This window comes from Cibotium barometz, chromosome 1 (genome assembly GCF_041138505.1).
Source record: "Cibotium barometz isolate CiBa-2024 chromosome 1, ASM4113850v1, whole genome shotgun sequence".
Classification (NCBI taxonomy): Eukaryota; Viridiplantae; Streptophyta; class Polypodiopsida; order Cyatheales; family Cibotiaceae; genus Cibotium; species Cibotium barometz.
This window is the reverse complement of record NC_141046.1, coordinates 31,230,333-31,246,848: the sequence shown is the minus strand read 5'-3', so window position 1 is coordinate 31,246,848 and position 16,516 is coordinate 31,230,333. Positions and strand designations below refer to the sequence as shown.

Genomic DNA, 16,516 nt, shown 5'->3' with positions numbered 1-16,516 from the left:
CCTTACCATGTAAGGAGGACACATGGGTCGATCATCGAGGATAGCAAGGGGAAGCATGCCATAGCATGCATGCACCACCTTGTAAATATTAAGTTCAGAAACATTTGGGGCATTGACTGGAGAGCTCAATACAATGCAAAGAAGCAATACATTCTGCAAGTATTGAAGACATAGTTTTTTGTGTCCCACCCCAACTTGCAATTTAATGACCTTAAGATGTTGGATCGTATGCGGGGTGATGTAAGACAGGAAATCATCGATTGCTAAGGCCATCAAGTGTGGTGACACCAAGCTGCCAAGGGAATCAAAAAAGGATTGGAAGAAGGACAAAAAGATATAGTAGGAAAATCCCGATCTATTCAAGCAAGAAAGAGAAGAAGCCCGAGTATGCATGAATAAAATAGGGGCTTATCATCTTGGATTGGGTGGAAGGCCATCTTTCCTCGCTCAATTTGTAAGTATTCAAAATCTTAACATTTTGTATTCAAAACTTTGGTTTCCAAAGAGTTAAATCCTATATAAATTATTCTTTTTATAATGTGTGTTTAACGAAGGAAAATGTGGTGGGCCATTCTTTTGGTGAGGAGTAATTTTTAATATCGAGATAGGAGAAACTTACCTTGAGTTGATTAGTTGTTTGCTATTTTAAGAAAAGAAAATTTGGAATGAATAAAAACGTTGACTATAACAAGTTCAATAATAACTTATAATCATGTAATAATACTGATGTGATCATATACAATTACTTTTTTGGGTGGTAAACTAGATTTAAGGTAATAAAGACGAGTAAGAAATTCCTTATCAGATACTACTAAGTCATTGTCTATACTATATCCCCAAAGATATATTTAGGTGTTCTATGATCTGACAAAATGAATATTCGAAGCAAAAAACACGAGTTACCGATGGGTACCATGACAAAACATTCTTCATGGTCACGTGTCCAAATATTCGACCATTCAAATTCTTGTTGATTATTGAAGATCCGTAGTAAGTGTTGAAATAGAGCATCATTCCGTTCGGATAAATAAGCTAGTCAATTACACTCTAACATGACTCATAGGACTTTCAAAGGTGGATAAGGGTCATGTGGAGATGTCTAGGTCAAAATGATACATACAAAAGAATTTTGGTAGTCAAAACGTCCCAAATGTTTAAGATAGGGACTCCTTTAGGATCTTCATTTTTTTGGTGATCTCTTACATCTATTTTGGTCTCAATTAGGAACTCTTTGTTTTGATGTTAGATTGTGCTACATAAATGAACAATAGATGGAATGACATTTAATACATTCAAAATTTAAACATATTGTAGACATGAAATAATGAATGACTATCATCATTCCAACAAGCTTGAATAAGTTACTAAAGTGAAGACATGAATTTAACTATTTCACTGTAACTCTCTCTTTAAGAATCAAAATTAGAATTCAAGAGATAGATGAGTTAATGTCAATTACTGGGGGGAAATGTCATAAGTGTTTTCTTAAGGCCATAAATAAGGTCTCTAAGCTCGGTAGGACTTTGGCTTTGTACAATATTTCAAAGAAAGATTTATGATCATGCACTTGTGTTAGCGGAGTTCCATGCAAACTCACATGTACATAGAGGGAGAAAGATAATAATTTCTAGCATGTGTACTATTGTTTCCAATACAAAATAGGACAAAGGGAGATAAACTTATACATGTTATAAACTTTGGAACATCACGAGTTCATCCTTGAATAGTTCTCACTGAGATTCTCCCCCTATGATTTAACTTGCCACAAAAACTAGACTAATGTTAAATTGAAAATGTGTTATAATTTCATTAAATCTTGTAAGAGTATCTTCAGAAGGCATATGGGGCATGTGTCTCTCAACCTTGACTTAAGAAGACAACTCTATCATCATAGTTTTTCAATTAACACATAAATCTAAAGGAGAGCCTCTAGAGGGTTTGCTCTTAGAGTCACATTATTCTATTTGTTCCATGATCTTTTTGTTTTAGTATGTCTTAACATATGCGTTCACAAATCTAAAGGAGAGTCTCTAAAAGGTTTGCTCTTGGAGTCACATTATTCTAATTGTTCCACCATCTATTGATTTTAGTAGGTCTTAACATATGCATTCATAAGCGCTATTTAATATCCTTGCATAAGAATTATGCTTGAGGTTTTTGGCCGATTTAACTTTTTCTTTCACAAGATTTTTAAAATTTTGGCATGATTTAAGGCTTTTGGAGCACTTAACTAACATGGTTTTTTCTCTCCTCCACGGTAGCCCGCCAACGAATGTGAGAGGATAAAGCTTTTCTCTCTTTTTTAAAAATAATTACAAATTAAAGCTCTTTTTTAAAAAAAATATTGAAGCTTTTAAAATAAATCTTCTCCATGGCTGTAGCAACACGACTGTGGAGTGCTATGTGTAGAAGATTTTTTTTGGCTAATTCTCATGATTTTGTAGCCATCGTCTCGTCGATTGGGTGAAGAGATAAAATAAAAAATTAAAGCCTTAATGTTTCTTCTAATTATCCTTAAGTTTCAAAAAATTGTTTACTGCAAAAAGCTAATAAGTGATTTCTCCCATTTTAATTAAGAACCCACCATATCCATCTATTATAGAAATATATTACTTTAAGGGGTTTAGTAATCTTAAAATGGAACTAAGACCTCCTTCATCGTCGTGATTCCATCCATCCAGTGGGATGTTGAGGAGAAAAAAGAAATCGAAAGGTGGTTTTGCCAAATGATTGAACATATTATTTATGTGCACTTGTGTGTGGCATTGCTACTTTACAAGCATGTGTATTAGAGGAGTTTTGGTTATTTTACCCTTAGTGTATGAAAAAGATTTAGTGCTTGAGTTATTTTTGTAAAAGTGGAAAACAAAGCCCTATTTTATACGCGTAAGTATTATTAGCTCCTTAGGCTATATTTTGAATATAATTCTCAAAATACTCATGTCATGAAAGTGGAGCTATACGCAAAAGGAGGGAGATTATAGCCAATAGTGTGTTGATGGTGATGTTTATGTTGAAATATACAAGTGAATGGGGTGTGTGCGGGAACAAGCTCTTGGATAGAGGCTGTAAAAGAGGAGATGTAATTGTGAAAGAACCTATGAAAAGGTTAGAAGAATCTACTGGGAGAGAATAATGGGTAGCATGAGGGAATTTAGGAGTGTGGAGATATTCTGGGAGATATTTAGGGAAAAGAGAAGAGGTGGAGAGAATCAGGCAAAAGGTGGAGATATTCTGGGAGTGAATCATGGAGAAATCAATGGGATTTGATGCTTGATGTAAACTCTATAAACTGAGGCATAGCCCTAATGAGAATTTGCTGGTTTTTGAGTATCCATGCCTACATTAATTTATTTGCTAATTATTCACTAATTACATCTTAATCATTTGCTAATCACTTTGTTAATGATGTTGATTCTAGTGTATGATCCACCATAGCTCATCATTATGCTCAAATTTCAACATGGTATCAGAGCCATGCCTAGAATCAATCAGATTTATGAGCCCATTAGTTAATTAATTAGGATTAGTAGATGATTAGCAAAAAATCAAATTTTTAGTGAGTTTTCACTTCTCCCCTTCACCCCTAGCCAGTGGAGGGTCTCTAGCACCTTACACACATCAAATTAGGGCAAGCCCTTCTAGCATATGGTAGCCACCTCAAAGCTCTTCAATCCTATCCAAACAAAAGCGCAAACCATCAAGCGATGAGGGAGAAATCGCAGATTTGCTGGGCACCGTTTTTCTGAGGTATTTTTGCCATTGCTACTTCATCAAGTCAAATCCTTCTAATTCCTCTTAGCCCAAGGTGTAATCAAGCATGCTCTACAAGTTGGTGAAGACAGAATTGAGTTTCATCAAGTCTACATTGAGATCCAAGCTCTTCATCAAATCTGCAGGTGACTTTGGTAAAACAGAGATTAAGCTTTCATTATTTGGTCAAATCTTGTGTTTCTTGGCTTCATCCTCTACTAGACTCATTGCTATTGATGCCTTTGAAAGCATTTGAGCTCATTTGAAGTGGAAGGCACCAGATCTGGACTCCCCACATACTCTGTTTTTTACACACAAAACAGAGCATTAATTTGCAATCAGTGCTAATCACTATACTTTGGAGCAATTGAGGGTTCAAATCAACCATTAGGTATCTGATACAGATCCCTATAACTTCAGATTGCAAATCGGAGTTGGTTTGATACTCCAACCATCCCGTACAAATTGGTTACCCTTAATTTAATGTAATTTCTGGGAAAATTGTGCTGATAAAAATTGTGAAAATCATCATTTTGCATTTAACCCTTGGTTAATGCCTATAAATCTCACTCAAATTCAATATTATTCACAGCCAGAGTTGCATTTGGAATGTGCATGAGAATGAATGCTATACGCATTATGTATTGGGCACATTGCATCAGTGTAAAAATGGGAACAGACACTGCCCTTGTCTAGAATAAGGCAAGAGGTAAGACCTCCCGCATAAATTTGGGTTTGCATTGCATAATGATACAAAATAAACATAAAAAGCCCAAAGTAACTGTCAGCAAAACATTGAAACATGTTGCTCACATGGAGCAAAATAACCTGACGGACGAGCTCATGGTCCCAGCCATGGAAGAAGAAGAATATCTCTTCCCAAGAAGAGGATCCACACCAAGAAGATCTGAAGGAAGACATGGACACGAGAAGAGAAGCTGCCACAAGAAGAGAAGCTCCCCAAGAAGACTGAAAGAAGAGACGGACGCGTGGAGAGAAGCTGCCATGACAAGAAGACTGAAGAGAAGAGAAGATGTGAGGCTCCAAAGAGTGAGGAGCCATGTGAAAATCTCTGAGAGAGAGAGAGAGAGAGAGAGAGACCCCACAACCCAATGTAACCTGCCCCAATAAAGTAAAACCACCTCTGAGCCACCAATGATGTAGGCCACGTGGTAGATGTATGTGTAAGCACTTTAGTCAAGGTCGCAGGCACTTATAGTAGCCTTGGACACATTGAGAGAGAGAGTGTCAAGGACTATGGAGTTTAGGGACTTGAGGCACTGGTCGCGGACTGTCAAGTAAGAAAGAAACTTGATACAGGGTCCAGGTGTGTTGAGATAACTTGAGGGGAGGAGTAGACACTGGTCGCGGACTATCAAGTAAGGGGAGGCAAACTTGGTATAGGGTCTAGGTGTGCTAGGATTATTCACTTGAGGGGAGGTGTTGAAATATACAAGTGAATAGGGTGTGTGCGGGAACAAGCTCTTGGATAGAGGCTGTAAAAGAGGAGATGTAATTGTTAAAGAACCTATGAAAAGGTTAGAAGAATCTACTGGGAGAGAATAATGGGTAGCATGAGGGAATTTAGGAGTGTGGAGATATTCTGGGAGATACTCAGGGAAAAGAGAAGAGGTGGAGAGAATCAGGCAAAAGGTGGAGATATTCTGGGAGTGAATCATGGAGAAATCAATGGGATTTGATGCTTGATGTAAACTCTATAAATTGAGGCATAGCCCTAATGAGAATTTGCTGGTTTTTGAGTATCCATGCCTACATTAATCTATTTGCTAATTATTCACTAATTACATCTTAATCATTTGCTAATCACTTTGTTAATGATGTTGATTCTAGTGTATGATCCACCATAGCTCATCATTATGCTCAAATTTCAACAGTTTACTCTATTTTGATGTTCTTTGCTATGTTCCTTGATGTGTATGTGAGTTTGAATTATTCTTCAAGAAGTACATGAGGTCATGTGACAGTGGTATCAGAGCTATGGGTACTTGTACTTGAAAAACAAGGAGAAAAAACAAAACCTTGATTTTTGGTTGAAGTACTTGGAGCAAAGGAGTCTGGAAGATTAATTTTTGAAAGTTTTTCTTAAGTCTTCAAAAATTATTCTCATTGCCATGGAGTCCAAATTTGAAGAGAAGAAGCATAATAATCAAGGAAATATTGTGGAAGACCTTTGGGAACAAGCAAAGGCAATTTTAACCATTGGATAATGCTTTTTCACACCACCCTTGCAAGAAAACCACTAAGCCTTCTCCAAACCACTAAGCCTTCTCCGAATCACCCCCTTCTTGAAAGAACGGTTTTCTTCAATCTTTCACCAATTGGACATCCAATAGTATGGATTGATTTAGTAAGGGATGGAGATTATCACTCTACTCCCAGTCTTACAAAAGCTTCATCATCAAACTTTTATGTAATATAGTGCTCTGAGGCACAGGTATATTCATGCCAATCGCATTGTTGTGAGGTCATACATCCGTTGATAAGTTTTTTTTTTAAATCTTCTTGGGCTATACGTTTGGCAGTTTTTCATTTTAATCTCTCTCTCATCTCTCTGTTTTGCTTTGGCCACTCTCGACTGTTTTTTCTTATTCCTATTATTATTATTATTTAAAAATTGAGCACTGCCGCCAAAGGTTTGAAATTAAGTTTTATAAAGCTAAGGTTAATAAGCTTATATTTAAAGCCCCAAAAAACTTACATAAAAGTTTTATATTATAAAGGTCATAATATAATGCTTATAATATAAGCCTACATTACAAAGTTTTTAAGCTTTAGATATTTCTCTATTTTTCTCAATTGTTTGCTACAACCAAGGGTTTTTCAAACATTTATATATATACTAATAAAGGATTTTGTAATCAACCAAGGTTCTCTTTGTCATTGGCATTCTCTACTCTTAGATTTTGGTCCAAGCAAGGTTTTTTGGGGCAACTTCAAACAATGCCTATGGATTACTTCTTACAAATTATAGGTGAAAGCTAAGTATTATCATTACACTATTACAAGCAGGCCTATTTGTGATGGTTTTTTCAACGAGGAAATAAATATGTAAAAAACCTCAAAAGCATCAAAATTCATGTTGATACAAGCATCGATATTGAATTGTCAAAATACATGCCAAAATAAGCGCTGAAATATTTGTTGAAACTCACGTTATAGGTAAGCATCAAAATAATTTATTATTTTGTGACATTTTCTTTGATTATTTTACTGACCAAAATACCAACACTTGTATCAACTATTATATAAACTATTACTTCGATGGATGTAGGTTTTAATTTTTTGGGCATAATGGTACACCCAGATGCAGTCCTGCAAAGTTGAATTCACTAAGATATGCTATTGTTTGGATGATAGGGTTCTTGTTTAGATCATGGGCCATATCTGTATGTAGCATGAGTTTGAGAGAGGCTTTTGTGCGAATGTTATAGTACACCTTCGAAGTCTAACTCAATCTTGATATGATGAGTTTGTATCCTTTCTTACTCTTCATATGATGTTGATTAAAAATTCATGATCAATTTTATTTCTCACATTACTTTTTTAACATGTAGGTTGCATCACATAATTGAACCCTAGTCTCATGATAGCTCAAAATCCTCTCATGATAATGAGATGAGGAGACATCCTACCACAGGGCTTGTTAAATGTTGTTGAGATCATTGTTGTTGCTTTCTTGTGCATACTATACGAGATTCTTTATGATGATTGAGGAAAAACAAGGACTTGCAGTGAGTTATTATTTCAGAGATGACTGATGTTGTTCAATTACCCATGTCTATTAAATTACCTATGCCGCTACTACCACCACATTTGGTCCAGGCTTCTTATGACCATAGAGTAGCAGGTGGCTGGATAGCATAGAATATTCCATTTTATGATACCCTGCTCCTTATCTTATTAGAATAACTATAGCAAAAGACTAAGGTTAGAGAGACTCACTCAGGGCCTCCATACATCAATATCCTACCATAACAACTTTCTCACTTAGCTGTTGGAATAGACTTTACATGAGGAATTGATTATGATTCCTCCAAGTAAGATTGTCGCCTTCATAATTCTCACAAATAAGAGGCGATCATGTCAGACAACTTTCACCATGGGAAATCAATGTCCTTTCCTTGATCACAAAGAAGAAGGACGATTCTGTTGGAAATACACGAACACGAAGAGATAAGAGAGAGAAGAAGGAAGAGAGTTACACCATATACGCTCCCAAAAGACTAGTTCATATTGATTATGAGTTTGTATCGAGATAGGTGAGATCTAGGTCAGGTTAGGGTGTGATATATATAGCTCCAGCACCTCCACTCAAACAAAGGCCTCTAGCTGCAAGTGAAAAAACCCAAGCCCCTATACATACATATTATATACAAAATATCAATGTGCGTAGTGTGAAAGAGTATCTACAAGGATACTAAAATACTTTTTGTACAAGTTTAATTATTCAGGGTGTGTGAAAAATATGAATCTCCAAAACATGAAGCTGCAACACCTCCAAGTTCTCCACGTAATGATGTGAATCGAGCTTCACTCAGTCCTTTGGTGAATATATCTACAATCATCTGATCTGTGGGGCAATGCTCGATCATTATTGATCCTTTCTTCACTTCATGTTGAACATAATGATAATGAATAGAAATATGCTTGGATTTTCTATGTAGAACATAATCCTTGGCAAGACTAATGGCACTTTGATTGTCACATCTAAGTGAAGTACTTAATGATAATGGATGTCCAAGATCAGCAAGTAATTGACGAAGCCATACCAAAACAATTCACGAGCTTCTAAATATGTAGCTACATACTCAGATTCGGTTATAGAGAGTAAAACACAATGTTGTTTCTTGCTAGCCCAAGAAATTAAGAAACCATTATCAAAGAAAAAATTTCCACTTGTAGATTGCATAGACGAGTGAGAACTTGCACTGTCCGTATCTGAATAACCAAGAAGACATAAAGAATCCAAGAGAGAGGATTTGTTGTTGGCAGCAATACATGATTCCAAAGTCTTTAGTGCTTTTCAAATATTTAAGAACACATTTGATTGCAATTCATAAGGAGAAGCAAGATGTTGCCCCAAGAAATTAGCCGCCGCAAAGAGAATATTTGGTCTGGTGTTTAAGCCATATAAATTGTAAACAACCAATGAGATTACCATAAGGTTGATGTGGGGCTAATGCTTAGTCATGAGTCGTAGCTGTATACTTGGTGAAGCTTACAAGCGAAGACATGGAGTATTTGTAGAATGACCATTGACCTAACCAAACTTTTGAATAATATCGTCAATGAATTTTGATTGACGAAGAAACAAGATACCTTTCTGGTGATAGCGCTAAACGTGAAAACCAAGACAAGAGTGAATCTCACCAAGATCCACCATCTCAAAAGTCAATGACAAAATCTTATTTGTGAGTTACATAAAGTCAAGATTACACTACAAGAGAATGAGAACATAGCCATGCAAACTAGAGAGAGATGGAAGTGAGAGAGGAGCCATGGGCGAATTTGCGATCAAGTGGGGTTTATGATGCGGCTATATGCACGGATATATGCGCGTCTATACTTGCATCTGTATGCACATCTATAATAAGCGCATCTATACTGATATAGACGTGAGTATAGACGCACTCTATTAAAAAACAATTTGAATAATCCCGCATCGTTGACGTCGTAATTATTTTCGCTTCCCCTTTGCTCCGTCTGCTGTACCTCTTCCTCATGATGGCTGCACCTCACCCTTTGTCCTCTCCTCACAAAGTCTCCTCTCAAGTCTCCTCTCAATGATGATTCATTACAAGGTAATCTCTATCCAACTTTTCTCTCCCACCTCTCCATATATTCATGGTTTTTGAATGGTATGTTTAGAATTAGGGTTTTTTATTGATAATCTCTTCACTCTCTTTCTCTTTCTCTCTCTCTCATTCATAAGCTTCTTATGTTTAAAATTTTTGAATGGTATTCTCTTCTCTATCTCTCTCTCTCTCTCTCTCTCTCTCTCTTTCTTATCCATAAGCCAAGAGGCTTATGCATAAGAGGGCTCTTATGCATAAGCCTCTTATGCATAAGAGGCTTATACTTAAACCTCCTTATGCTGCTTAAGGCTTAAACCTCCTTGTGTATCCATGCTATGCATAAGCCTCTTATGCATAAGAGGCTTATACTTAAACCTCCTTATGCTGCTTAAGGCTTAAACCTCCTTGTGTATCCATGCTATTAAGACTTATACTTAAACCTCCTTATGTTGCATAAGGCTTAAACCTCCTTGTGTATCCATGCTATTAAGACTTTTAGGGTTTTGTATTACTAATTCTTTTCTCAACTTTTTGTTTTGTTTTGTAGGTCTTATAATCCTCTCTTTCAACTTTACCAAAAAGAGGTAAATGCTTTTCTCTCTTTCCTTTCTTTTCTATTTTGTATGTATGCATTAGGTTCTTAGGGATTTTGTATGTATGCATTACTAATCCTTTCCTCACCCTTTTGTTGGTTTTATATGTCTTCTAATCTTCTTTTTTAACATCACCAAAAGAGGTAAGTGCTTTTTCCTATCTTTCCTCTCTTTCCTCTTTTTTTATCTACCAAAAAGAGGGGTTTTATTTTGTAGGTCCTCTATGCATAAAGCTTAATCTATGAATAGAGTTCTAATCATAGATCTTAATCTATGCATTAAGCTCTATTCGTAGAGCTTAATGCATAGATTAAGCTCTATGCATACATTCATAATGCATAGAGATCTATGCATAGATTAAGCTCTATGCATAAAGCTCTATACATGCATTAAGCTCTATGCATAGAGCTTAATCTTTTCGATTTTGTATGTGTGCATTAGGTTCTTAGGGATTTTGTATGTATGCATTACTAATCATTTCCTCACCCTTTTGTTGGTTTTGTAGGTCTTCTAATCTTCTCTTTCAACATTACCAAAAAGAGGTAAGTGCTTTCCTATCTATCCTCTATTTTTATCTACCAAAAAGAGGTAAGTGCTTTCCTATCTATCCTCTATTTTTATCTACCAAAAAGAGGGGTTTTATTTTATAGGTCCTCTATGCATAGAGCTTAATCTATGAATAGAGCTCTAATCATAGAGCTTAATCTATGCATTAAGTGCATGCATAGAGCTTAATCTATCCATGTATTAAGCTCTATGCATAGAGCTTAATACATGCATAATGCTTAATCTATGCATAGATCTCTATGCGTAGAGCTTAATGCATAGATTAAGCTATATGCATGCATTCATAATGCATAGAGATCTATGCATAGATTAAGCTCTATGCATAGATCTCTATACATGCAATAAGCTCTATGCATAGAGCTTTATGCATGCATAGAGCTTAATCTATGCATGCATTAAGATCTATGCATGCATGCTTAATGCATAGTGCCGGAATACGGTTTAGTTTAGGCTACCGTGGCTTGCATAGTGCTTTATGCATAAGCCTCATGCATAGCTTTATGCATAAGGCCTCATGCATAGCTTTATGCATAGGATTTATGCATAAGGCCTCATGCATGCTTTATGCATAAGCTTTAGCATAGCTTCCATAGGGTTGCATAGCAACATAGTTTGCATAAGACTTGCATAGCGGCATAAGCTTTAGCATAGCTTGCATAAGCTTTTGTATGCATGCATTACGAATCGTTTCCTCACCCTTTTGTTGGTTTTGTAAGTCCTCTAATCCTCTCTTTCAACATCACAAAAAAGAGGTAAGTGCTTTTCTATCTTTCCTCTATTATTATTGTACCCTTGGGTGCTGGGGATTTGTTTTGCAGGTTTACGCATAAGCTTTATGCATAATTCTCATGCATGCTTTATGCATTAGGTTTATGTATAATGCTTTATGCAAAAGCCTCATCGCATAGCTTTAATAATAAGACCTCATGCATAAGGCCTCATGCATAGCCTTATGCATAGGCTTTATGCATAAGGCCTCATGCATGCTTTATGCATAAGTCCTCATGCATAGTTTTATGCTTAACTTATGCATAGTGCTTTATGCATTAGTCTTATGCATAAGGCCTCATGCATAAAACATTATGCTTAAAGCTTTATTGTGCATAAGGCCTCATGCATAAAGCATAATTCTTAAAGCTTTATTATGCATAAGGCCTCATGCATAAAGCATTATGCTTAAAGCTTTATGCATAAGGTCTCATGCATGCTTTATGCATAAGCTTTAGTATAACTTACATAAGGCTTGCATAGCGGGGCATAGCTTGCATAAGCTTTTGTATGTATGCATTACTAATCCTTTCCTCACCCTTTTATTGGTTTTGTAGGTCCTCTATTCCTCTCTTTCAACATCATGAAAAAAGAAGTAAGTGCTTTTCTATCTTTTCTCTACTTTTATTGCACCCTTGGGTGCTGGGGATTTGTTTTGTAGGTTTAGGCATAAGCTTTATGTAGAATCTTTATACACAATGCTCATGCATGCTTTATACATAAGCCTCATGCATAGCTTTATGCATAAGGCCTCATGCATAGGCTTTATGCATAAGGCCTCATGCATGCTTTATGCATAAGGCCTCATGCATAGTTTTATGCTTAAGGCCTTATGCATAGTACTTTATGCATAAGCCTTATGCATAATGCTTTATGCCTAAGCTTTATGTATAAGGCCTCAAGCATAAAGCATTATGCTTAAAGCTTTATTATGCATAAGGCCTCATGCACAAAGCATTATGCTTAAATCTTTATGCATAAGGCCTCATGCATGCTTTATGCATAAGCTTTATCATAGCTTGCATAAGGCTTGCATAGCGGCGTAGTTTGCTTAAGGCTTGCATAGCAGCATAGCTTACATAAGCTTTAGTATAGCTTGTATAAGATTTTGTATGTATGCATTCGTAATCCTTTCCTCACTCTTTTATTGGTTTTGTAGGTCCTCTAATCCTCTCTTTCAACATCACCAAAAAGAGGTAAGTGTTTTTATATTTTTTCTTTATTATTATTTAACCCTTGGGTGTTAGGAATTTATTTTGTAGATTTGCGCATAAGCTTTATGCATTATGCTCATGCATGCTTTATACATAAGATTTATGCATAAGCCTCATGCAGCATAGCTTTATGCATAAGGCCTCATGCATAGCTTTCTGCATAGGCTTTATGCAAAGGCCTCATGCATGCTTTATGCATAAGCTTTATGCATAGGGCCTCATGCATGGTTTTATGCTTAAGGCCTCATGCTTAAGGCCTTATGCATAGTGCTTTATGCATAAGCCTTATGCATAATGTTTTATACATAAGTCCTCATGGAGAAAGCATTATACTTAAAGCTTTATTATGTATAAGGCCTCATGCATAAAGAATTATTCTTAAAGCTTTATTCATAAGGCCTCATGCATGCTTTATGCGTAAGCTTTAGAATAGCTTGCATAGTGGCGTAGTTTGCATAAGGCTTGCGTATATCAGCATAGCTTGCATAAGCTTTTGTATGTATGCATTACTAATCCTTTCCTAACCCTTTTCTTGGTTTTGTAGGTCCTCTAATCCTCTCTTTCAACATCACGAAAAAGAGGTAAGCGCTTTGCTATCTTTCCTCTCTTTCCTCTATTATTATTGTACCCTTGGGTGCTGGAGATTTGTTTTATAGGTTTGTGCATAAGCTTTAAGCATAATCTTTGGTGATGAATGCGATAAAGCTCCATCTTTAATCACTATTCTTAACATATAAAAGACACATTTTCTTTCTTTTTTACTTTGCTTAAATTTTAAGAAAGTTGTTTGTGCAATCTTGGGCATAGGTAGGTATTCTTAACATATAAAAGACACATTTTCTTTCTTTTTTACTTTGCTTAAATTTTAAGAAAGTTGTTTGTGCAATCTTGGGCATAGGTAGGTGATGCACACTATAGCAAGCTTGCTAGCAACGCATGCTAGCAAAGTGAGTTGGCCAGTTATACTAGGGGCAAGACTAAGCTGTCAAAAACTAGCTTAGTCTTGCTCATTGATCATATTATTCCCATATTTTTATCGATTTTGATGAGGAAGCATGCCAACTCTATACCACACATGGACAAAAGCATATCTAAGCCTATGTATGAGTTTTTTTTTAGTTGAAAACAAAATTTCATTTAGATGATCATTAAAAGGTTTGAGGAGGAAATGTACTTTCGTCCCAGCTGTATTCACGATTTTATGATTTGTCAACAATAAATATCTTTTCATCACAGGGCCCTGGTGGCGTGGACTACAAGCCAGGGATGATGCAGGATGGCAGGCAGAGGAAGCCGGCTCCGGGCGTCGGTACAGAGCATGTCCTGGATCAGTTTCCTGGCCCCCTTTGACAAGTTCTTGCAGTCGGGCTCTAGCTGGGAAGCTTCTCCAACCTCCAGGTGTGGTTGGACGTAGACGGACCTGGGCTCCGTCCTTCCAGCCGGGCAGCTCCTGCAGCCTCGACTTGGTGTATCTGCAGATGCATATGGTGGAAGCGTCCCAGTGAGCATCTCGAAGAGCACAACGCCCAGGCTCCACGTGTCAACGTCCCAGCGATACTCCTCTGCAGCCAGCATCTCTGGAGCCATGTATCCCCGCGTTCCCACCTTGCCCTGCATGACCTGCCCCGGATGGAGGATGACGGATAGTCCGAAGTCGCCGAGCTTGGCGGAGCCCATGTCATTTGGACGCAGGAAGAGGATGTTGGCGGGCTTGATGTCGAGGTGCGCCACCCCCTTGCTATGGCAGTAGAGCAGCGCCTGCACCATGCGCTTCAGGACCACTGCGGCCTCCGGCTCCGTGAGCGTGCGGGAAGGGCGAGCCTTAAGGGCGTCCAGTAGAGTCCCACCTCGGCAAAGCTCCATGGTGAGGTAGCAGAGACCGCGCTTTTGCCTCAAATCAAGCTCGTAATTCCTGAACCGAACAATCGGCGTTGTTTCGATGGCCCCTTCTGACAGGATCTCCATCACGCTCAGCTCTCTTGCCGCCGCCTGCATCTCCGTTTTGTTTCTCATCATCAGGACCTTGCACGCCAATTCCTCGTGGGTACGACGATCCCTCGTCTTGTACACCGCGCCATACCCACCGTGGCCTAAGCGTTGCACAAACTCCATGTGTCTTTCTCGTAGCGTCTTGTCAGCCTCGGCTCCACCTTGTGTACATTTTATACCATTTTAAGAAGGGCTCAGAGCCCCCGACCAGTGATTACCACGACATAATAACACAGAACTATTTTGAGTGCCACTGTGCACTTACACAAAAGGTTGTTATATAAAACTTAAGTATGATGCTGGAAGCCTGGGTGTACCTTAACAATCACTCTCACACCACCTTGCCTGGTGCTTTCTCAAAGTACCAATACAAAAATGGATGTCTAGCTTAATGTTATTTGAGAATTTAAGACTACTAGCCATATTCTTGTATTAGTTCAATTTTAACAAGGTAGGAAGCATCTTCAATTATCAATCTTAATTGTGGTGTCAACTGCCTTATATTGGGCCTTGCATTATACTTTATATTTACCCTTGCTACATACTTCTACTCAGATATGAAAAGTTTAGGTTGTCTTTCCTAGACCCCAAACAATAATGCATACCACCTTAACAATCACTCACAAACCACCTTTAGTGGGGCTTTCCCAAAGTACAAATAGCAAAATGGATGTCTAGCTTAATAGTATATGAGAATTTAAGACTACTAGCCCTCTTCCTGTATTAGTTCTTATTGACAAGGTAGGAAGCATCTTCAAAACCTATATCTACATAAACTAGAGTAAAGAGAGAAAATAAAATAATACAACACATAAGAATGGATACAATCTTCTCTCATGTGGCCTTCTACCATGCATTGGTATTTATCTATTATTGAAGCCAAGCCACTTTAGGCCACCATACACTAATTTTTACAAAGAAGTGACTTGCATGTGGTCCTATTTTTCATGCATAAATATGAGGTTGCACGCCTTATCTTTTACAAGTTCAAGTATGACTCTTGCTTTCCAAAAACGAAGATAGCTACAACTATTTTTAGGCTTGAAAGTTAGGCTTGTAGAGTAATATTAAAAAATTCAAGTCTACTATAGAGCAAGGAAAAATAATTATTCTCTAATGTGCACATGTTTCTTATTTTACAATGCCAACTTTAATAATTCATGTGTATGCATGCCTTCGATAACACTCTTCTTTGTTTGTATCTCACAAATGCAATGTTAGTTCGCCAATTAATTTTTAAATTCAATTAATCCTAACAAATACACTACAACAAAAAGAGGGGTTAGTGACGGTTATAGTGTGGCTTTTATAAAAGGATTTGGAAAAGTGTTAGGGTGTAAGCATAGTTATAAGCATCGTTATTTTTTTATGCTATAACTGTCGTTATATTCCATGCTATTTTTGCTGCTCAATGGTGCTAGAAAAAAAATTTAGTGTCGTTATTTTCACCGCTGTGTGGCACAGTTAAAAACATCAGCATCGCTATTTCTACCACTCAGCGGTGTTGGTAAAAAAATCAACGTCGCTATTTTCACCGCTTTTTTGCGATGCTGATAAAAAGCGTTAACATTGTTATTTTCGTCTCTCAACTGCGATGCAAAAAATATTTTTTTGGGGACAGATTGGGGAATTAGCAGAGTGGGGCTAATGCCCCAATCTTCCCTTTAAAAAAAATCAATATATTGAAAACAGTTCTAATTTGTACAAACAGACATATCGACATATTAAAATACAAAACAAAACATAGTAACTCACAAAATCTTAATTGTATTAAATCCCAAATGCCATAACATGCGAGTTACATTGCGTCAAAACA

At 37.2% G+C, this 16,516-nt stretch overlaps 1 protein-coding gene across 1 annotated transcript; it reads right to left on the bottom strand.

Moving 5' to 3' along the window:
- Positions 1–13,941: 13,941 nt before the first annotated feature.
- LOC147641868 (calcium-dependent protein kinase 3-like) lies at positions 13,942–14,823 on the bottom strand. The gene has a single exon (XM_086784471.1). It carries the CDS (start codon positions 14,821–14,823, stop codon positions 13,942–13,944), a length of 882 nt encoding a protein of 293 aa, XP_086640597.1.
- Between the last annotated feature and the right edge of the window lie 1,693 nt (positions 14,824–16,516).